At 38.8% G+C, this 23,699-nt stretch overlaps 1 protein-coding gene across 1 annotated transcript in view; it reads left to right on the top strand.

The window, feature by feature from the left end:
- Window positions 1–23,699, top strand: part of sez6b (seizure related 6 homolog b) — a 178,003-nt gene that overhangs the window by 130,005 nt on the left and 24,299 nt on the right. The window contains exons 5-9 of the mRNA XM_053647675.1: window positions 13,052–13,237; window positions 16,313–16,481; window positions 16,890–17,056; window positions 19,549–19,743; window positions 20,641–20,779. Coding sequence (XP_053503650.1) covers window positions 13,052–13,237; window positions 16,313–16,481; window positions 16,890–17,056; window positions 19,549–19,743; window positions 20,641–20,779 — 856 coding nt within the window. The remainder of the gene's footprint in view (window positions 1–13,051; window positions 13,238–16,312; window positions 16,482–16,889; window positions 17,057–19,548; window positions 19,744–20,640; window positions 20,780–23,699) is intronic.

The raw sequence follows: 23,699 nt of genomic DNA on the forward strand, positions 1-23,699 counted from the left end.
ACAGCGAACAAGTGACAGAAACGACCACCTTCTTATCCAGTACAAAGAGGTAATCTGTCAGAGTGGCTGTGGTTATGAAGAGAAGCTGATGTTGACCCCAGTTCATAATAATTCATTCCCGAAGCAAGGAGTAAAAGGAATGCATTTGCTTCTGTGGAGACACTTTCCTATAATGACTTGAGGCCTGCTTTATAAGTGTATACGTGTTGCAATGCAAAGAAAGGGATTATGGGTAAGCATACCTTGTGAAGGATTCTATAGGTGATCTGTGAGCTGTACACCTCTAAGATGTTGTGAACAGTGTATATATATTCTTTCCTACTCCAGCAGTTATTTCGGTTTCTACCTGCCAGTATTATTTCCTAATGATTATGTTAAAGTCATTTAACCACTGAGTTTTTCTTTTTTTATTGAATGCAAGCAACAGACAGATTAATTTCTCAAACGGTGGAAGATGTGCAACCCAAATGTGAATAATATTTGTCTGGGGGAAAAAAAAGTTAACTGGAATATGGAAGGACAGTGTTTTACCAAAAGAAATAAAGGAATTTGCTTCAGGCAGGAACTATGTTTGCTTTGTGTCAAGTTCATCTAGGTTAACATTAACACAAATTTGTGAGCCAAAAGAAAGAAGTACTCATCATTCTCCAAAAAAACCCAGATTAAAAAAAAACCACACAACTAAAAAAGAGGAAATTAAGCATTTATCTATTTTTGTTAAGGAAATAAGGCCATGCAAGACATATTTAAGGGAGATGTTGTCACAAATGATCCTCAAAGACATTATAAACATCTCTTTTTCATTTATTGTCCTTTACTCTCTGTCTCTTGGTGATGTCAAATCCTCACATGGGTTTTCATACCACTGCTATGCGGATGACACTCAACTCATACTCTTCTTCCCTCTCTCAGACACTCATGTTTCTGCTCAGATCTCAGCATGTCTGGCAGACATCTCATCATGTCTGGCAGCAAATCAGCTGAAACTTAATCCCACCAAAACTGAACTGCTGTTCATCCCAGGTGTTCAGCCCTATTTCAGAATCTTGGGATCTCCATAGACAACTCTCAGATCTCACCCTCTGTCAGTGCATGCAACCTTGGGGTAACCATGGACAGTCAACTGTCCTTCTCTCACATTGCAAATTTGACACGCTCATGCCAACTTCTTCTTTACAACGTCAGAAGGATTTGTACATTTCTTTCTACACAGGCCATTTGGGTGCTTGTTCAATCCCTTGTCATTTTGAAACTGGACTACTGCACCTCGCTCCTGGCAGGTCTGCCGCTGAATGCCATTCAACCTCTACAGTTAATCCAGATTGCAGCTCCGTGACTTGTGGTCCTAAGTTTTCCCACATCACCCAATTGCTAAGCTCTCTACACTAGCTTCCAGTAGCATCAAATTTAAAATACAGATGCTTGAATACAAAGCCAAAAAGCGGCCCAGCATCCACCTACCTTAAAGCACTGTAGCTACTCAAGGCTGCAGCAGGCTGAAAACAGACACAGAGAAGGCCAAAACAGGGAAAATAAGTGCTCTTTTATGTTAGATAATGTGGGGAAGGGGAGTCGGAATCGAGGTGAAGGTGGTTGTTGTCATGGTTGTCCCAGTGTGGGGCACAACGAACAGGCTGGAGCAGCACTGAGGCGGGATCCAGGGAGCTTGGAGCTGAACTTGGGCACAGGCTTGGGTCACAGCATTGCCAGGGTGCATCGTCTTCTTACTGTCATCCGTGTCTGCAGGAGAGAGGGAGAAACACATCAGCGGGTTCAGGACAGGAGGACATGCTCACATTTCTGTGTAGACTGCGTGCTTTTATATTCTCCGGTTTCTGCAGGAGATTGGAGAGCTGCCACTGCAATCATTGGCTACCAGCCATGTGTGTTTCTGCCACCTTGCAGCCATGTGCTTTCCACACCAAGTGGGGTGCTGAAGTGGAGCTGTCCTTTCAGCACCCGGGCGGCAATTGTTCAAGGAGCACACTGGCTTTGATGTGTGTGGGCTGCAGACCTGATATCACAAGCATGTATCACACCCCAAACTGCACCACACTCCCTCTGATGCACTAGCACTGCTCAACTGGATCCACCATGTCTCAGGATACAAGGAAGGCATGCATCAAGACTCTTTTCTGTTCTGGCACCTAGCTGGTGGAATTAACTTCACCTAGATGTCCAAACAGCTGAGTTACTGGCAGTCTTCAAACGACGTCTAAAGGCCTGTCTCTTCCTGAAGTACTTAAAGTACGTCTGTGAGCTTTTCTTACTGTATTACCTCCCAAACAGTTTTTAGACTGATAGTATTCTTAGTCTGTGACCTAGTGAACTAGTATCAGGATGTATTTATTGATAGAGATTTCAAAGCACTTCTCTAAGTCGCTCTGGAAAAGGGTGTCGACCAAATTCCAGATAAATCTAAATGTAAATATACTTCCATTCTCCATTTCCAGTTAAGCTTTTCTCTTTCTGCACATTCTGGTTTGATATATGTCACACTACTCCCTAGTGCACACAATGCCGTTATTTGCAAGTAGGACGACTGTGTAAACATCCATACACAACTCCAACATGTGGTTGCAGATATACAGAGATGCAGAAGTATAAATCAGACCTAACAATTCATGTGGGGCTTCAAATTATAAGGTCTGCAGTGAGTGCTCTGGGAAGGGACTATGTTATCACATGGACTGGGCTTTGTTTCTCTGAATCACAGAGCTAGCAAGAGGTTATCTACAGTCCAGGTAATACCTCACCTCTAACTGCCTCATTTTAGCCATCACTTTGTCAGACAAAGAAGCCCACACATCCACCATTTGAGTCATTTTGTGTTATTCAGAGCTGTGCCAAGCTGAACTGCTCAAGTTGTTTTTTCCATGTGTCCTGTTAATGGGCCTTGTTCTGCAGGGCTGCAATGCCATGCTGTGGCACTCTTTTGTTTTGTCATTTATTGACCCCTCTTTTCACCCTCAGATCATTAACAGGACTGTATGAAAAACAGATCTGCATGATGGTTAACAGTGGCACACTGCTGCCAGCTTATTTGCTGTTGATGAAATTATATTTGCTGTAACTGATTTATGGAGGTGTGCTGGAGTGGAATGTTTAGATGACTTTAATTATAGTTCAGCAACCTCATGAAAAGGAAGAAGTGACAGCAAGGAGCATGTTCAATGAAAGGAAGGATTTTCATTGTCCCTGTGTTTTGACACTTGAGAATGGTAAAGGTGTGGGTTGGTGTAATTTCCACTGGAACAAGCTAGAGTTGCTGTACTATCTTTAACTGCCCTCCATCTGAAATGATATAGTAACAGTTAATGTACACTAAGGTTGCAACGGCATGAGAATTTCATGGTACAATTTTCTACCCTTTTTTTTATTATTAGGGCAATGGGTGCTGCCAGGGGGTGGCCGGGGGGCCTCAACAATTTGGTGTGAAAAATAAATAAATACATGATTTATATATATATATATATATATATATATATATATATATATATATATATATATATATATATATATATATATATTATATATATATATATATATATATATATATATATATATATATATATATATATATATTATTCCTAATGTAATGTAATGTAAAGATGTAAGATGTAATTATTGCTAAAAAAAAGGGTGATATATTCAGAAGTCTGAATTTTTAATGTGTTTTAAAGACATCTTGCAAAAGGGGGGCCTCGGTCAAATGATAATGCCATTTGGGGGTCCTTGCCCTGGAAAAGTTTGGGAACCACTGTATTAGGGGCCAAGCACCGAAGATGTGTAGGCACCCTATTGTTATTATTCTATGTTTTCTTAATAGTGTTGCTTGCTATGCAAAGCATCAGTAATATAATTGCCTGTACTTTTTATTATTTATTTATTTATTTATTCTTCCGGACACTTTTTCGGCGTGTAACTAGTCCCACACCGTTTGTGTCACCGTCACAAGACATACCTCAAAATATTTAGCCCCATTGTGAGAAATGTGCTATTACTTTTCTTAGCATTTCCATGTGTACTTTTTACTTTTTGACTTTATGCATTCATGACTGTGTTGGCTCAATGGTTAAGACTCTGGGTTATGGAGCAGAAAGTTGAGGGTTCAAGCCCAAATAATTCTTCATCTTATACTGGGAAAAAAGATGCAGAAAAGAGCTGATTCTTCTTTTCTTATACCAGAAAAAAGAGCCACAGTGGCTTCCCCAGTTGCAACAACATCCATTTGTATTGATACTTTGGGCCACTTTCCCTAGAAGTGACGATTCACTCTGTTTTTGTTTCATCTGACTATAGAAAAACAAGCATGCACAATAGAATTTTATGTATGCATACTTAAAAATGAAGTATGCATACTAGAATTTTAAGTATGCATACTTAAAAAAGACATATGCATACTAGAATTTTAAGTATGCATAAAAGTGTTTTTTTGTAGAATTTTAAGTATGTATTCCAAAACAAATTTTTATGCGAATTTTGTGATATCACAAAAAAAATGGATGGAAACACCAGATATGTATAAAATCTCCCAAAAGCTCATAAAAAAAATTATGTGCTCAATTGAGGTGGAATTTTTTTTTAATTCAATAAGAAGACATGCATGAACTACGATGGAAACACATTTACCAAATAAATTCCTTCATGTGCATCAGAAAAGTCATGGAAACCATAATAGTGTTGGCTCAATGGTAAAGGATCTGGATTACAGTTCAGAAGATTCAGGGTTCAAGCCCAAATATTTCTTCATCTTATACTGGGCAAAAGAGTTGATTCTTCTTCTTATACTGGAAAAAAGAGGCAAAAAAGAGCTGATTCTTCTTATACTGGAAAAAAAAGAGGCAAAAAAGAGCTGATTCTTCTTCTTATACTGGAAAAAAAAAGAGCCACAGTGGCTTCCCCAGTTGCAACAACATCCATTTGTGTTGTACTTTGGGCCACTTTCCCCAGAAGTGACGATTTTGTTCTCTTGAACACATGGGATGGAAACAGCACTTTATTCGCAAATGTTTTATGCAATATTCCAGTTTTTCGCCTAAGTTAAATATACAACTTGGATGGAAACATGTGGGGCAAGATAATACTAGGCTAGGCAAACTAGGCTATGAAATCTGTATTACAACATTTTATGTCACAACTTTTCCTAAAGACTCGTGTCAATAATGACTTCTCACAGATGTGAGAAGGCTGCTTGAATGTGACAGAGCGATTACTGCATGTGTGTATGTGTTGCTTCGTATTTTTTCATCTAGCTTTAGAGACAGAAGGTGATGTTGGATGTGTTTGTGGTATTAGCACCAGTGTATTTGATGGATTCAGTACACTGTAACTGTAATGTTTTGGTTCATTACTCACTCAATGTCCATCTACATCATACATTATATGGCCAAACGTTTGTGGACACTTGACCATAACACCCATATGTGCATTTTGTTTTTGAACATCCTATTCCAGATGTAGTTTCCCTTTGCTGTTATAATAATCTCCACTCTTCTGAGAAGGCTTTCATCTAGATTTTGGAGCATGGCTGTGGGGATCTCCCATTGTTGTTGGTTTTTTTTTTACCTGAATTGAGAATTGAAGAGGCAGCTCATGTAAAATAAGCACTATTTTATGACAAATAGCCTACTTAGTTATGTGGTCTGTGGAATGTATTGTTCCATACACATCAAACATCTAAATTCATAGTCATCTAATGGTATGCACAACCAATTGGATTTTTTCCACTCAATTCCATGGTATGCAGTCAGGTGGATGTGTCTTTCAATGCTGCAGCTGGGCATGTTTTTGAGCCCACATATGAATGCTAAGAGATGCCCTTCAAATGTTTCTGGGGTAGTTTTTTTATTGCACTCAATATAACCTAGAGTACTTTTCACAGTGGCTAAGATTTCTAGACATACTGAATGTCTGATAAGTAACACTGCTGGAAGACATCTGGAGTAAAAATTATCAATTCAAACAGGAAAACCTATCTCTATATAAATCATAGAGATGGCAGCGTCGTCACGATTTACCCATGGTCGTAAAGTGGCTTATTTACACCTCATATTTTGGCAAACTATTTGTTTTTACCTTTAGTCTAACCACTTGTTGTAGTCTTGTGGTTGTCGACAGTGCCAGTGGACAGTGGTACTGTCAAATTCTCGATTGTGATTGGTCAGAAGGTGTTTTATTCTCACTAACAGCATGTCTCTGACAACAATGCCAGCTGCAAGGCATATCACAGGTTTATATTAATGTGCTTTCTTTTTTATGTTTATGAGAAGAGCGCTATGTAACAGTCCCTGCTGGAAAAAAAAACAATAGAAACCATCCCACAAATTCTAATGGTTTCCAGTACAAATACCATTACAAACCATCAGCTAACCATTAAAGCCATTATTTGTCCTTAATGGTATCCACTAGACATAACATGCCACCAATAGAAAGCAACAAATTACCAGTAGAGACCCACAGGGACCATTACAGTTTCCACTAAAACCAATACAATTCCCATTATAACCAATAAAACCATTAGAAATTCTATGAGGGTTTCTATAGTTTTTTTCAGCAGGGTTGTTTGACTCTCCTGAATTTCTTTGTCTTATTAGCATCAAGAGGAAGAGATTTTTTTTAAAGAGAAACTGTTCAAGTGATAATATAAATGGATGATCCACCATATTAAATGCAAATATAAATGGATAAAAGTATTACATTTATCAGCAAAAATATGTTGTTGGCAAGTTGCTAAGGTAGTTGGGTAGTAACAGCTGTTTGCTTCACATCGGCATCACACCACCTGATACTGATAATTTTCTTATAATAGCACACCCTGTAGTGAAGGCTGTAATCAGTTGTTCTGCATTTTAAACTCAACCAATATTTGTTTTCACCTTGGTGGCTGTCACGTTTATAATATACATGGACCCCACTACCCCCTGTTAAACTAATCCAGTCCAATTAAGGCTAAATATAACTTCTATATTTCAAAGATTTCCTAACATTTAATTATTTTATTTATATTTAAATTTGAAAATGTTATAATTGTTCACTATATAGCTAATGTTAGACATGATAACTGTGTGCCTCTACTAATATGACTGAAATTAACAGAAAAATCCTGTCGTTAGCTTGTGTTAGCTAATATAATATACTTTATAAAACATATTGGAAATTCCGCCAAATTAGCTAATAAATTACCATTTGTAAATAAGAAAATTCATTATAAAAAAATCTCAGAAATCCTTGGTTAGCACATGGTAGCTAACCTTTGATAATACGCTTCCTAATGCACTGTAGTGTCTCTCAGCCTGTGTGCTTTACCATGTCTCTGGGCAATCTCCCACACTGCACAATTCTCAGTGACTGAGGTTAATGTAAGGTGGCATGAAAGGCTGTCTTGAGTTGAGAGAGATTTCCACTCATAATTGTCCTCTCAAACTAAAGCCATCACACTCAATCAGCCTCAATGAGATCTCATGAGCTGAATTGGCATCAGTGAATCCTGTCATGCTTCATAATTGATAGCTCACCCAAATGAGGATGTATATTTAATCAGGTCATGTAATATACAGGAGTCTTAATAGACCATTCATCTCTGTTAGTAGGATGGCACTCTATATCTCCTCAGAGAGGATGCCGTAGACATTAACCTGTCAACGTAGCACATCCTCTCCTCTTACACACACACACACACAAATCAGAAACTGACTCAGAATCAGGAGAAGGGACCTGCTTATCAGAGGCCTTAATATTTTTTGCAGCCACTTGGAGTGAACATGTCCAAGTAGCCAGAAGCCAAGACACTTAACAGAGGAATGGTTCCACTAGATGCAGATATTTTGTCAGAACGAGCTGGCAGTGGTCACTTCTGCTTATCAAAAATCCAGCAGGGCCAGATCTATAGATAGCAAGTGCACAGTACACTTCAGTAAGCCTGCACAGCATACTAGCAAACATATGTGCAGTATTAAGGTTTGCAAAGTTTCACATTTTTCTTTTGTAAAATGTAATGACATTTTTTTTTTTTTAAACCCCAAAACAACAGATTATATGTATTTTAAGAACAAATTTGATGTTTTAATCAGACTACTAAAGTTATGTTGGAATTAATGTAATTTAATACAACTAAATATCCTGTAATTAAAATGAAATATTTGTGCAGTATATATTTGCACTATACAGAGTTAAGCATGTGTAGTGAGGAGTTAATACCAAAATTTCACACATTGGTATTCAGACCTCAGATATAACTATAGACATTAAACATGTGGTGAATAAGTGGGGTGGAATTTACCAAAACCAAGACATTGCATTTATATCAGATTGTGTCCTTGAATGTAAATTGATTTTTCAATATCAAAAGCTCGAGCAAGCAACAGTATTAAATCTAATTCCACTGTCTGACAGTTTGTTGTCTGACAATATGCCATGCTGAAACATATATTTTGGGTTGTAAATACACCAGAAAATCTGTGAAATGCCACTTTTAGTGCAATATTAACTACATAAACATTAATTCAATTAACTAATTCCTGTAAAGTCCATGAACATGTCTTTGTTTTTCTTCTTGCATGGAGGAGATTGGAAAAGATGTCTTCATCTTAAGAACATCTTAATCAGAGACCATATTTATCATAATGACCAAATTTTATATATATAAAATTATGAACTATATGTAGTTTGCTCTGTAACTATAGAAGATGAGTGCTTTATCAGATTATCTTTCAAACCATGGGCATGCTTTCTGAATGCTTTAAATTCATTAATATAAAACACTGGCATAATTTTATTACTTGGCAACTCAAAATAGTGAATTTTCAGTCGATTAAAATGTTGAATAATATTAAGAACTCTTCTCGTTCATTCATTCGTCTTCAGTAATTATCATTTTAAGGTTTGTTGTGGATCCATAGCCTATCCCAGGAATAGTGGGAGTGAGACAGAAATACACCAGACCATTGCAAGGTACCATGCACACACATATTTGCCTTCTCATTTATATCTAGGGGCAATTTAGCCTAAAAAAAGCTTTGGCACAGATGGTAATCCAAGCTCAGGATTGAACTGGGGACCGTGGAGGTGTGAGGCAGCAGTGCTACCCACTGTTGCTCCACAATTCAATCCTGAGCATGGGATACTGTCAGTCCCGTCTAATTGCTGTCTGGTTACTGTCCTCCACATTCTCTGTTATAGCTCATGAACACTTCTTCCATGAATGCACACCTTCCCTGAATGGGTCAAACAAACAAACGTCTAAATATAAAATAGCATCTGTCATCATGGGCAGATATTTGGATTTAGTGCAAATAAAGACTACTTTAGTGTCCTGATCAACCTTAGTTGTAGACTTATATTTATTTTTTTCTGCTGTACATCATATAACACTACACTTCAGAATTGATTCAGAATTCTCCTGAATTTCTTAAGCAGACTGGGAACCTTATGTTCTCTTGAAGCTATTGCAATGTTTACTCCCTAAATGCATAGAGCCAGAAGCTGTGTGAATATTTATTTGTAGTTTGTGCTGAGAGTTGTCAAGCCCAAGAGAAAGTCGAGCCCCTAACTTATATTTATCATGTGTTGAACATTGCTGTTAGTCACTCTTTTACATGTGGAATGTCTTCTCGCTGTAGGTCATTAGCTATAACCCACAATTGCACATGATCACATGTTCTCTCCATCCGGCATATAGGCTCTGCTCCAGAGGATCTAATGTGGGACATTAGCACTGCATCTGTTGAAGTCCAACTGGTTGCCAGCAAATCTCGGCACCACAACAATTGGTCTTTATGGTCAATAAAGCTGCAAGGCCACCCGCTTGCGAGAGACCGTGTATGATTTAAGACTGAGCTCGTAAAGTCAGCCTCCAGTGGCCCCACAGTATTAGTCTAATTGAAACGGAAGCGGAAGGATAATAATGCTATAACAACACAGCCCTGCTGTGCTGATACACCAGTAATAAAGCAGAAATGGGACGGATGGCTGGGGTAGTGCCAAGATGCCTCATTGACTCTGCAAGAAGAGCACTCCCCCTCTCGGCACGTTGATTAGTTAGCCAGCAGGAGTGCAGCCCTCTCACCACATGCCCCAGCAGTACTAGTGAGGCTCTTTAAAAGAATATGAGAGGAAGGGATTGCATTTTTTAAAATTACTTTCAAATAGTCTATTTGAAATATGAAGAGTCTATCTTTGGGATAAGAATTGTTCTCTACACAACCTCCACATGGGTTTTTGCTTGTTTTTTGTACTTGTTCTCTAGTATTCAGTGTTAGGCTTTTTCTAAGACCTTAAAGAACCACCCCTCCAGAGCCTTCTGTAGCAGCTTGGTTGAACTGCAGTGATTTATCAAACCAAGGCTTTCTTAGATGGCTCATCAGACTCCAACCAGACTTGAGTCAACAATAACATTAATTCTATTTGACTGGGTTGACCCACATTTTTAAACAATGGTGGAAGGATTGGAGCCCAGACAGTTCCCCACTTCACCAGCAGAAGTTTCATTCACCTCAGTACTAACCCACACTCTACTATCACTTCCTGGTTACTTCCTGGTTCTAGACTATTTAAACAGCTCATGTTTATTCGTTCATCGTGAAGTCTTGCCATTCTTTGGATAATAAAGCAAAATGAAATAAAATAGAACCACATGAAAAAAAGGTCTTATAATATAACAGACCTGACAACCCTGAAGAAGAATAAAAATATGTACTAACATACTTAAGGTGGTGGTTATTCACACATGAATTCATAACACTTACGTCGTAGATAAGGTTAGCTCATCTTTAGTTTGTGATTAGTATATGTCTTATTTCAACTTAGTAAATAACTATTTATTCAGGTATTAGTGCATGATTATTCATTTACTGTTATTGTAACATGTTACCGCGCTATGAAACCTTATATTACATGGTCATATACTCATGCGTGTAAAGTGTTTTGCACATAACTGTAAGTACTTTTTTATACTTTATACAGGATGTAGTATTTATACAGACCTACGGCTTTATAAGGTGTTATGTATTAGAATACATAAGTACATATATTAGATTTTTTTGTAGAGTAGTCTAGAGCATACAATGAACAGCACATGCAGACATAGTGCATTAGTAGAGTATATCACTGCAGCTTTTCTAGTGAGATACATTTCCTCTATGAGAAGATAACATTGCCATCGAGCTGGCACTGTAACACCACTCAACACTTTTACCTCTTCCTCACCATCCTGAAATGTAATTAAAGTGTGATGTTGGGTGTCCTGACAGATGGAGGCAAGTCTGAGGTCATCCCTGAGGACAGAGTCCAATACACAGTGTAAAATTCACTGCATCTGTATCTCTTCCCACTTAAATTATAAGAGGCAGCAGCTGGAGACCACAAAAATGCTTAAGTATGACAGAGACAGGTCAAAGGTTGGGATTTATTGACCTATTTAAGCCTGTAAATATCTTCTAGCCCAAGGCTTAAGTGAATCGCACAGTAGCAAAATCAATGGCAGATCTCTGCTGCAAATTTCACCAGCTAACAATAAAGCCAGTAGCAATAAATTAGGCTCCAAGCAAGAAGCTCTAGAAACATCCACGTTACAAATTGCAAATGTTGTTCTTAGAGGAGAAAGAAGGCAATTCAATTCAAGTATGTGAATCAGTTGTTCGTTAAATGGTCACTGCCAAAGTAGCCTGAATTCAGTGTCTACTGGGACATGGGCTGAGACGGAGTTCCATCCATTTTCTATACTGCTTATCCTACAGGGTCACAGGGAACCTGGAGCCTTTCTCAGGGAGCATGGGGCACAAGGCAGGGTACACCCTGAACAGGGTGCCAATCCATCGCAGGGCACAATCACACAATCACATACACGTACACCCATTCATACACTACGGACAATCTGGACATGCCAGTCAGCCTACCATGCATGTGTTTGGACTGGGGGAGGAAACCAGAGTACCCGGAGGAAACCCCTGCAGCACGGGGAGAACACACAAACTCTGGACATAAAAGGCAGGGTTGGGGGGGGGGGGGCCTGGTTATAAAAGCTCCCTCTAAGAATAACTAATAATTTCCACCTGATTTCAGATGTAGCTCTAGGCTTCCATTTTAGAGTGCTAGTGTGCCTGGAGACTTGCTTTTTAATGCAGTGAAAGAGACTAATTTAAAACTCTGAATAAGGCGAGCTAGATCGACTTCCCCATCTTTGCATGTAAAAACTTCATGAAATGAATTTCCCAAGTGTGTATTCTGAGATCTAAAATGGTCTTAGCCACACTAGAAATGCCTGTCCTGTTCAATTTTCCATTACATACATTGCAGAATTTTAGGTGTGTGTACTGTGTTTATCGTGAATGTGTTCACTTTTTTTATTCCTTCAATTATTCCATTATGGACAATGTATGGCTAATCCATCATCTTAGGAGCCTAATGGTTGCCTGCTTACATCTCAGCATGTCTAGTCTGTGAAGAGACATATTGCTTAACATTTGGGTGTATTTATCTTCCTGGGATGCTTGTTCACAGCGAGAGAGAGAGAGAGAGAGCGAGAGAGAGAGAGATCATTTTCTGTGTGCAAGGCTGGAGGACAGAGAAATGGGATGCACAAAAGAGCAAGGTGGCCTATTTAGTCTGCTGAAACCAGTGGACAATTCAGCTATTGAGTTTTGACTTTCAACCCACATCATAGTTAATATTATGAAACCTTGGCATTCTAAGGTTCTATATGACATTTCTTGCAGAAATGAGTCTGTGTTCTAGATATGTGTAATAGGTTATTTACATGCCACTCCATATACTGAAGTATTGCATAAAATTATTTTTAATAAAAAATTATTATATAATTATATATACTGAAATTGAATAAAATGCTTTGACTTCATTCATTGCTCAATATAATGAAATTAGACTTTTTTTTTTATCAAAACGTATAATTCCATTGTCTAGGTTTAAGTTTTAAAAAGATTTTTGACTTCACCACAGCATAATGAGATTTTAATGCTTGATTTTAATGCCTGATGCTTGATGCACAAAAAATATAGACTGTTTAAAAATGGATCTGACTGTATTCTCTCTGCAGCGTTTGTCCTGAGCTGTAATTTCCCTGAGCGGCCGGCCTACGGTGATGTAACTGTCAGCAGTCTGCATGCAGGTGGAGAAGCTTATTTCTACTGCTTTACTGGCTACCAGCTTCAGGGTCCCTCCACCCTCACATGCCTCAATGCTACAACTCCATACTGGAATGGAAAAGAACCCAGGTGTATCGGTGAGTGAGAAACCCACTGACTTGCTCTGACATAAAAAGAAACGCATTACATTTTATATTGTCACTGGGGCTCCCGAGTGCCACAACAAAAAACCATTCACCATATCTTCCGGAGATCATGAGTTCAAATGCTGATGTTGCCACAGCAATCTGTGCCAGGGAGCCAAGGGTGGGAGGGATGGCATACGTGATGGTGACGGTAGCCAATCATGGGTGTCTGGCAGCTTATGTACTGTATGTGGAAGAAGGTAGGTTTCCTCCTAATGTGTTATGCTACTTGTTACAAAAAGGGCCTGTTTACACCTGGTCTCTTTATGCATTTTCTCTAATCGGATAGCTATCCGATTTGTTAAAACGGTTCCGTTTATACTTGGCCACATGATGTGTTTCAGCTAAACGGATATGAATCCGATCTTCTATATCTTCTATCAAAATGCAAATACACATTTCGGCTGAACTGAAATGACAGCCACCGTTATTTCGCTCTATTTGGGTTGGCAAATGCAGTCGAAAAGAAAACGAAAATGCTTGCTACAACGCTTACGCAACAAAAGGCAGCACTTATTATGTGCAGCATTTTCACTATTGGCAGTACTAAAAATGAAAGATGAAAGCCTGGAGTCAACACTGGTGGGAAAATATAGTGCTGGCTTCTTTAACAGAACAAGACTGGCTATCCAGTTTCGAATGGGGTGCCGGACCTTCGATTATCTTTGTGTCAGCCTGCAAAGCAATTTAATGAAGAGGCACACTCATCTCCGTCAGGCTATAATGGTCTGTACTTCCGTTTGAGAGGAGAAACGTATGTGGATGTATGTGGTTCCAACAACCAGATGCATTTAGACTTTCGTCTGGAATGTGTCCCAGACCACCTCCTGATGTGGTTTGAGCGATCGGATTTAAATTCCTCTCGAATGCGTTTCGGAAGGTATTTACACCTGGTCTTTTCACAATCGGAAAGCTATCCGGTCAGAGAAAACGCATTAAGTGACCGGGTGTAAACAGGCCCAAAGATGTTATGGCTGGCTTCATGTGTCTCAGGAAGCAAGTCACTGGTTACACTGGAAAGTTCTATTTATTAAGCATGTACTGTAGCTAGATAATGTCAGTGATATTGAAGGCTCATTTTATCTGATGAAGCTGTGTCGTTAGCTCTGCTGAAGATTTTCTAATGTGCCAGAATGTCCATACATTGTTAAAACCACAGTAGACCTATACTATATAAGTGTACTTATGTACACTTCTTCTACTTCATCATGAAGCAGATGTAGAATATCTGCAGCTAAAAGTTACTTTCTCCTTCTCTTTTCAGTCAGAGTGTAAACAGGATGTGGATACTGATTGGTCAAGGCCACATATCTACGTTCAAGTTAGATCATGATTATCTGGCAGGTAAAACCTTATAATACTGAGGTCCTGATTTATTTCTGCCTTGCAAATATAAGGTTAGGTTGTAACCTAAAGCTGTACCATAATAGTCATTTCACCTTAAACATCCTTATCTTCTCAAACAGCCCTTTCTTTTAACTGAGATGTACGGTCAATCAATCCAACAACTGTCTCCTCGTGCATGCTTATTTACACCATTGTGGAGCAATCTTGTGAGTGCTCAGTAGCAATTACAGTTGCCATTTGTGGCTCTCTGCGAAACACCCACAAGACCTTAACTCATGTAGATATAATGCCCTCAGTGTTTTCACCAATATCAAGCAGCACTCAGCACTGAGTGTAAATATTTTGCCCACACAGGTTTAATTGAACTTGATTGGAGAGCAACTTCCTATGTTTTCAATACCTCTTCCTCTAATGTTAATTGGAGTTTGATCATTGATTTTGGTTGTAATTGCATTAACCGTTGTGCATGTGCCTGTGAGGGGTGAATATTAACAACTCTCCTCCGGCAACTGCCTGAATGGCAAGGCTGCATAAATAATCTGTCTTTGAAAGAGAACCCCAAAGCCACAGAAAGTTTTCTGTTTTTCGCTCTTTGAATCTAAATAAGCCTGCAAGGTTGGCTTAACTAAAAGTGTCCTGTTTTGATGATGGATCTCATTTAGTTGTTTGGAGGTGCAGCATCGACTGCATGAATAGCGCAGATGCAGCTACAGCCCAGAACTTTCTCATTTACACTATTGATCAAAGGGAAGGAGCTCAAATGTGGCATTTAAGGAGAATGCTGTGGTGTTTCTGAATGCTATCATGGCACAACTGGCTTGATTACTGATCAGCAGGCAGCGAGTGAGTGAGGCTCAAGTTCTACTTTAATCAAGCTCTGTCTGCCTGGCTCACAGTCACCTGATTGGCTGTGACATATACCCTCTCCAACAACCTTTACTGCTTTTACAAAGATCTATCGTTGGTCTGTCAGGTCTATCTGTCTGTTATGATAGCCTTTTTATTACTTTTTGACTTGCAATTTTGTTTCATTTCTTCACTTTTTATGGTACATCAGTGTTTAAAGGTGTGTTTTGATTTTTATTAAACTAAAGTGTGGTGGTCGAGGAAACCCATTGAACCCATGAGTCATGGAAAGCAGCCAAGAATAGCAAAAAAAAAAAAAGTTTAACCAAAATTGGGCTGCCAAACATACTTAGACATTTCTAATTAAAAACTTGCCTTGGCTTTCTGCAAAGGGCACATTAGGTAGATAAGGAGCCAGTTTCAAAAACATGGCTGCAAAAACGACTGTAGGCTATGAATAAAGGTGGGTATACAGATAGCCATTGTTATCACGGTCATGTTAATTAAATCATTCATTCATTCATTCATTTTCAGTAAGCTCTTTATTCTAAGCAGGGTCACGGTGGATCCAGAGCCAGATCATTACACTTTTTACCAATCAAAGTGTTGGTGTCTTTCAGTGGAATTGGAACAGGGTTTTTTAAATGCAATTTTCTGCTGTTTCACGTTTAGAAGTAACCTGATTTTAAAATTTACTTCTGTTTGTTTCACTTCAGGAAGTGGTTTTCAAAATAGTAGAGAATGTCAAAATTTCTCACCTGAAGGGTTTCCCCCAAGCAGCTACACATTTGTTGATTAATCATATAGTACATAACTTTCAATACCTTTCAACAGCGGCCTGCGGTGGAATGATGAAGAACGCCACACTTGGCCGCATCGTGTCTCCTGGTTTCCCCAGTAACTACAGCAACAATCTGACATGCAACTGGGTGATGGAGGCTCCAGAAGGACAGCGGCTTCATGTTCACTTTGAGAAGGTGGCGCTTGCTGAGGATGATGACAGGTTAGTCAATTATCCTGCCCACTCAAGAATCAGATATTACACTCTTTTATAAACACAGGCTCTAATGTAAAACATACCATACATCCCTCACTTGTTCTACAACTGATAGTTGAACAAGCCTTTTCAGGACATTAGCTCCTCTTTGAAATGACGGGATACTGTGAGGCGGTGGATGTATGTGTGTATTTCTTTGCCTGAAATTTTCGGAGCTTTCATTTTTACTCTTCGTAAATAATGAAATACTATTCATTGATGTAATGCAGCAACAAAAATTAGAGGTTGATCTGAGGATTAAGAAAGGAGATTAAGGAGATTAAGCCAAAAGACAGACTCTGCTGCCAAATGGTCTGCATTGCTTTTTGACTGTTTCTGAGAAATTGCTTTATCAACTGTGTGTTCTGTCTGCAGGTTACTCATCAAAAATGGGAACAACATTGACTCCTTGACGCTCTACGATTCTTATGAAGTGGAATATTTGCCCAACGAGGGCATCGTCAGCACCTCTAGATACCTTTTTATCGAATTCACCACCGACGGCTCAGGCACCAACACAGGAGCCGCAATCAGATATGAAGGTATGGGTGTGGCCTCACTTCTGGATGCTGGACTGGGTTGCACATCATGATGTTCAAAGCTAAAAAGACGGGACTGTGCTCAGTGGGGCAAGGCTTTTGTTCAAACTTTTGAGCCTCTAAAAGCAGTAATTGCCCCAGCTGAAAAAGTCTACAGACTGCTATATGGTGCTTTATTTCAGCTGGCCGCGTTCACTTGAGGGCCCTTGGCACTTTAGCCTGATGACCCTGAAGACATGGTTCTGTAGAACAAGCTACCTCAATCTTTCATCCTTTCCTATAATTTTCCCCATTCTTTTAGGAACTGGCCAAGCATTAATGCTCCAAAAGCATCTTCTTGGCACAGCAATTGATATAGTTCTTTCTCAACTGTCCTTAAAGACAACTAAGGTTTTTATCGAAATGCTGTCTGCATTAGCGAAACAACATGGTCATTACGGCCGAAGTAGTGTTTACAGGCATTTTATTCCTTGAATATGTACAGCTGCACATCTTAATACCTGAATCATTATCCACTCAGAGGAGCCTAATCTTGTTTTCCACAAAAACAACCAGATTTCACTATCAGGGGTTGTCTAATGCACTTTGGCAGTGACCTTTAACAACGCCAAGCCAAATAAAGACTGACTAAATAAAATCATGATGCCACAAACAATGTTCCTTCAAAACATGTCACTTCCTCACGTAACATGATTGACACCAGCAAGACATTTAGCATTCATTTGTAAGTTTGCTTGTTTCATGCCTCACCATGTTAAGATGTACTTACAAGTATTTACACAGACTTTCATCCAAATCCATGTACTATTTCATTACACAGTGCGCTGAGAGATTTAAATATGCTTATGCCCTGATTTACTGAAGGTTTGCGTGTTTAAAAATGTGCAAACTTGATAACAATTGTGGGGAAAAAACCCTGCAAACTGATTTACTAGCAGAGTTTATGGAGGACTGTGTCTATCAAATGAACAAAACAGCACCTTTTGTACATTTGCTTTTAATGAATATGCATTTTGGGACATTTCTACCAAAAAGTGCTAATTACAGGGAGGTGTTAGTGCAAATTTAGCACCCTCAGTGTGATTTCCCAAACCTGAAAGTCACTTAAAGAATGATAAGTGTGTGTGTACAAATTAATGTGCAAATTAATACATCCAGGACAGTTAAATAAGCTAAATTTGGACATCAAAACTTTAAACAAAATAACTTGTTTAGGGGAGGCACACGTCTACATATTTCCATGTCCAATCTCAGCTACCTGTGTGGAAGGCTATGAAATGATGGTAGTCTGATAGTTTGGTAATATGGAAGGAAATATCAGGAGCTGATGAAAATGAATTGATTCCATTCGTGTTGTTGAAGTCAGAGGCTGAATAATGCATGTGGAAAGAGTGGAGGCTGCTGAGATTGAACCATGGTGCTGTAATTTGCAGAATCACCTGTGTGTGCTATATAGTGAGCAGAGCTGAATTCAAAACATCCTGGCAGGCCCACAGCATGAGGAATGATCTATTCCAGCATGCCAGTGAGGGAGACAGTAGCAGGAGGCATATCAAGGCCAGTCTGGATTCTAAAAATTGCTCATTTAATTTCCTGCCCCACATTCCAATATGGGCAAATATACTGGTAACCAATCAACCGGGCTCATGTGAGAATGTTCATTTAGATTTATTTACAAGGAACAGCTAACTGTGCTTTTTAGAAATTGTCAGAAACAATGGTGGTAAGAATGATTAGGCGATTAGCAGTCTGCTTTCTAAGGGCAACTGAAGACCTTGGAACAAGTTTTGAAACCTAGCGTGCTTTCACATATGCAGTGTTTAGTCCATTTGAATTGAGAGCTGATGCATTTCCACACTCGTTTGCTTCATTTAGGCAGATGAGAACTCAGCAATTTCATATCAAAACAACAATCACTTGGAACCAAGAGCACCTGACTCAGATGATTTTGGTTCCAAGCTAAATCTAACATGGTCTGATTGCAGTGACAAATTAATTCAACCCTGAATTTGCACAACAGCAGGAAGTAAAGCAAACTGAGCCTTTAGTGCTGCAGAAATGGAGTGTTCTGGGTATTTGGACCAAAAAAACAAAGGATGCAATACACAAAATGTTTAAAGTACTTATTTACTGTATATACAGCATTTATCCAATAATTTATTTCCCCTTTTTCCTGTTGCTGTATTTCTGTCTAATGAATGAGAAGACTATGGGTTCAGCCCTACACACCCCACAGCCAACATTTTTTACTTTTTGGTTTGTTTAATTATGTGGTACAGTGTGAAAGTAAACCAAACCAAATAGCAAATATGCTAAAAATATCAATTTTACTCTGATTCGGACTCAGAAACTGGACTAATACATGTGAAAGCATGGTAATATGGAAATGGTACATATATTGTTATTTTCATATCTGAACTATTTCAACACAGATATTCTGTCATGTTTGTCTGCACTGAATTGTTTGCATGTGCTGTGTGTCTGTGTATTTGCAGCTTTCGCGCCAGGGCATTGCTATGAGCCGTTTGTCAAGTATGGCAACTTCACCAGCAGTGACAACAGCTACGCCATGGGTGCAGTGGTAGAGTTTAGCTGCGATCCTGGATATACGCTGGAACAAGGCTCCGTTATCATCGAGTGCATGGACCCCAAAAACCCACAGTGGAATGAAACTGAGCCTGCCTGCCGAGGTGTGTGTGGGGTGTGTGTGTGTGTGTGTATGTGTGTGTGTGTGTGTGTTGGAATAAACAGAGTCTCTCCCTTGCATCTTTAGATTTTACATTGTGGTGCTTACAGTAATAAGCAATTTCTGATGGACCTGATAAGCAGGCCGGCTATGTGCAATAATAAGTGGAGCTTTTTTTTTTAGCGCTGTAAATGTGTTATCTACTTCAGTGTGTTTCACCTGGTTTCAGCCTCCAGTGCATTTGGCTAGAGACTGGAGTCTAATGCAGTGCTAAAAGAATTTATCCATGAACGCCAGAGCCTAGAGTTAGAGAGGCAAAAATATTGTAAACAGAAAGCCCAAACATACAATGCTGCAATCTTATCTGATCCTATGCTTGGATGCATTGCTCAAAGCCCACAGTGGAAATTGGTTTTAAAGGATTTAATCACAAAGGCTGCAGCAGTGGGTCAAGACAACCACTTTTCGGTTTCAAAATATTATGCTTCTGCATGGCTAAGCCAGTGCCTGGTGAGATGGAAGCAAAAAAATGGAGGTCATACTGTTTGTGAATCTGTTTCAGGGTAATTTTATTGGAAATATCTCCTGCATGCACCTCACATTAATTCAAACCGTCAGTTTTCCCCAGCCCCTGGACCCAGACTCACCCTTGACATCACTGGAGGAATAATAAATGCCTTAACCTTTGCAATTACAGTCTTTAAATATGCTTAAAAAAATCTGATCTTATGTCTCTCTATCTCTCTCTCTGTGTGTGTGTGTGTTGTGTGTGTGTGCGTGCATGCGTGTGTCTGTGTGTGTGTGTGAGTGTGTGTGTGTGTGTGCGTGTGCGTGCGTGCGTGTGTGCATGTCTGTGTGTGTGTGTGTGTGTGTGTGTGTGTGTGCGTGTATGTTACTCCAGCGGTGTGTAGTGGGGAGATCACTGATTCTGCCGGAGTGGTGCTGTCTCCAAACTGGCCTGAAGCTTATGATAAAGGCCAGGACTGCATCTGGGGTATTCATGTGGAGGAGGACAAGCGGATCATGCTTGACATCCAAGTGTACGTAAATCAATCAGTCCGTCCTTACTAGGGAATATTCTTTTCTAGCTCAGAGTAGGCTATTTTATACCTGGAGAGGGAGTTCGTTCATGCACCGCCAAGATTATTTGTAGGGATCTAATTCTCACTAAAGTTGCCATTTATCATTAAGTGTTTCTAGACCTGTACTGTTCATGTCATTTCAAAGATACCTTAAAAACTTAGTTACAACTTAAAACTTGAGTTATAAATTTGTCATGTAACAGATCTCACTAATTTCTGCATTCTGTTAACATTTACCCAACTCCGTCCCCAGCTTCAGTCACAATTCATACATGATTCAACAGATCTTGGCTGTTTCCGTTTTATTACATACGACTCGTTTAACATTTGGGATTTAGTGCGATTCAAATAACTGATTTATATACAGTGTGTAAATTATGCAGTGTACTTTCTCGCAAGGTAAAGGCCATAAATAATATAAGGTTAAGATCTTTTCTAGTTCTTTTCTTTGTGTATAAGCAGCACAGTAAAAATGCCAGGGGGCCCTCAGTTCCTATGAGGTTTAGATTTCCCCTGATGCCTGCACCATGACTCAGCCTAGATTAGCTGGGGGAGTCTTAAGTGCCCTATCTTGAATAACAATGTTACAATGTTGGGCATTTTCATGTTGCTATTTTATTTTGTGCTTCTTGTGTTTTCAGCTTTCGAAAGCTCCAGTCTTCTAGTCAGTAAATAATCAAATGTTATATACAAGACCTTATAAACAAACTGAGGATACCAACTTTAATTTACTGAACAGCAAGTATATTACGGTAGATACGGATACTATAGCAACACATCACTGTGCTATAAATAGAGTATCAGTATAAGAAATGCAGCTACTGTATATCATTTCGTGTATGGTTTTCAGTTTATGGTCCCTGTGAGCCACATCCACTGCACAGATTAATCTTGTTTTTCTTTTTTCTTAAATATCTTTTTATCGAAATTAGGGCTTAATAAGTAGGGGGGAAAAATAACAGTATAAAATTAATTCTGCAAATAATAAGGCAAATAATCTAGTAATTAAGGAGTTCAACTTGTGGATAATGTATTCTGGCTTCAAGTAGAAACTGTGGTAAATCCTACACTTTTTGGGGGGAAAAAACATTTCCATCTAGCACAACAAATTATTTCTTTGGTTTGCAGCGGTCATAAACTGGCAGATTATCGTTGAATTTCAGCGGATAGAACCGAGCACTTAAAATATAGTGAGTCTGAGTCTGTGGTGCTGGTCAAAACTGGTAATGTGAAACTCCACTGTGAAAAAAATCCATAATCACTTTAAATCAATGTGTCTTATTTATAGCCAACTAATCAGTAATGGTTAAGCATTAAAAAGTAACTGTCATCATTCAATCTTATCTTGTTTGGTGTATAGTACTTAGACCCTACAACAGAGAGGTTCCCTTTCAGAGAAGGTTCAGAAAAGAATACTTTTAGTAAGCTAGAATTATAGGTAACTGTAGTGAAAGCCTAGTAAAGCACCCCTTTTTCTAAAAGTGTAGTGATGGTATAATTTTCTACTTTTTACCCAGCTTTTTGAAGTCAGATGCTGGTATCGTGTGTGAGAGCTTCTTCTTTGTTGCTCATACTGTAGATATTGTTGTGCTAATCAATGAACTTTTGGGACAAGTTCAGATAGTGATTGTCTCTGCAGGAGCCCTTTTTTTACAGCTTTCCCTCCTCTGCATGACTAACACGGCTTCTGCTTTCATTCCTACTTTCTTCATTTCAGACACTGAATCAGTATATAGATCTTTCACCTGAGGGCTTCTATCAGTGTCCATGCAGGGACTCTTACTTTTCCAGAATAATTCTACCTGTCATTTAAAGGCTAGAAAGCACTATGACTCAATCTGGGTCGTTTTTAAAGAGTTATATAAATGTATAATCATCCCCAGACAATATGTAAGACGGAAAAAACAACGCGGCATGCTGTTATAAAGAATAAAGAAAGAATCAACAGCGGGGTGGTGTGATGCAGCCTGACGCAAAGGGACGGGATACATTCAGAAGTTGAATAAAATGCTTTATTCCATTTATATACAGCAATTTTCCAGCTGTTTAAAAAAAATTGGGGTTTTTTTTAAACATTTTTTTATTTATTATGGAATTACATGTCATATATTTTATCCATTGTTGTGGAGGGTCTGTGAGACAAGTTATTTCCTGTTATCAGTTACGGTATATGCAACTATAAGCAATCATTCCCTCACAGCCTCCTTTTTTCTTTCACTTGAACTTAATAAATGCAGCTTATCATTTTACAGAGAAAAGACAAAATGCAAAGCCCTCTGTCCTGAAGACTTTACTTTTCTTTATTCAATAACAATACACTTTTAAAATCCATTTATGATTAGGCTCAGGTTATGATAGAGCATCCACCAATTGTTACTATAGAAATGATCATGTATTCGAACAAGTGAATTAATATAAACCTGTGATTTGAATTACAGCATTGCTGTCAGAGCTGCCGTTCTCGAAAATTAATCAACACCTTCTAATCTTCAGATTCAAGAATTCAACAGTGTGATATAATGTGGTATAATAATTGCATAGCATCTGCTTTATACTTTTTCCAGACAGAAGTGTGAATCAATTGTAGTGTGGATTATATCCGATGCCTTCACATATTTTCACTTCATCTGTCAGAATTTTTTTAGACATTAATTGGCAGGATCTTTTGTTCCTGTAACTGTGACAGTGAGCTTCTCAGATTGCACTGCTATTACATAACTTTATCCAGTCCCAACTAACCCGTTCAGTCCCAGCTCACTGACGTTACTTACAAAGTGAAGTGCGTACAATACAGCCTTTGGCAAGCTCAAAGATGGAGGTATCAAGGGGACTAATTTTAAGACCTTGAACAAACTCTTTGAGATTTTATCGTACTTCT

This window comes from Ictalurus furcatus, chromosome 17 (genome assembly GCF_023375685.1).
Source record: "Ictalurus furcatus strain D&B chromosome 17, Billie_1.0, whole genome shotgun sequence".
Classification (NCBI taxonomy): domain Eukaryota; kingdom Metazoa; phylum Chordata; class Actinopteri; order Siluriformes; family Ictaluridae; genus Ictalurus; species Ictalurus furcatus.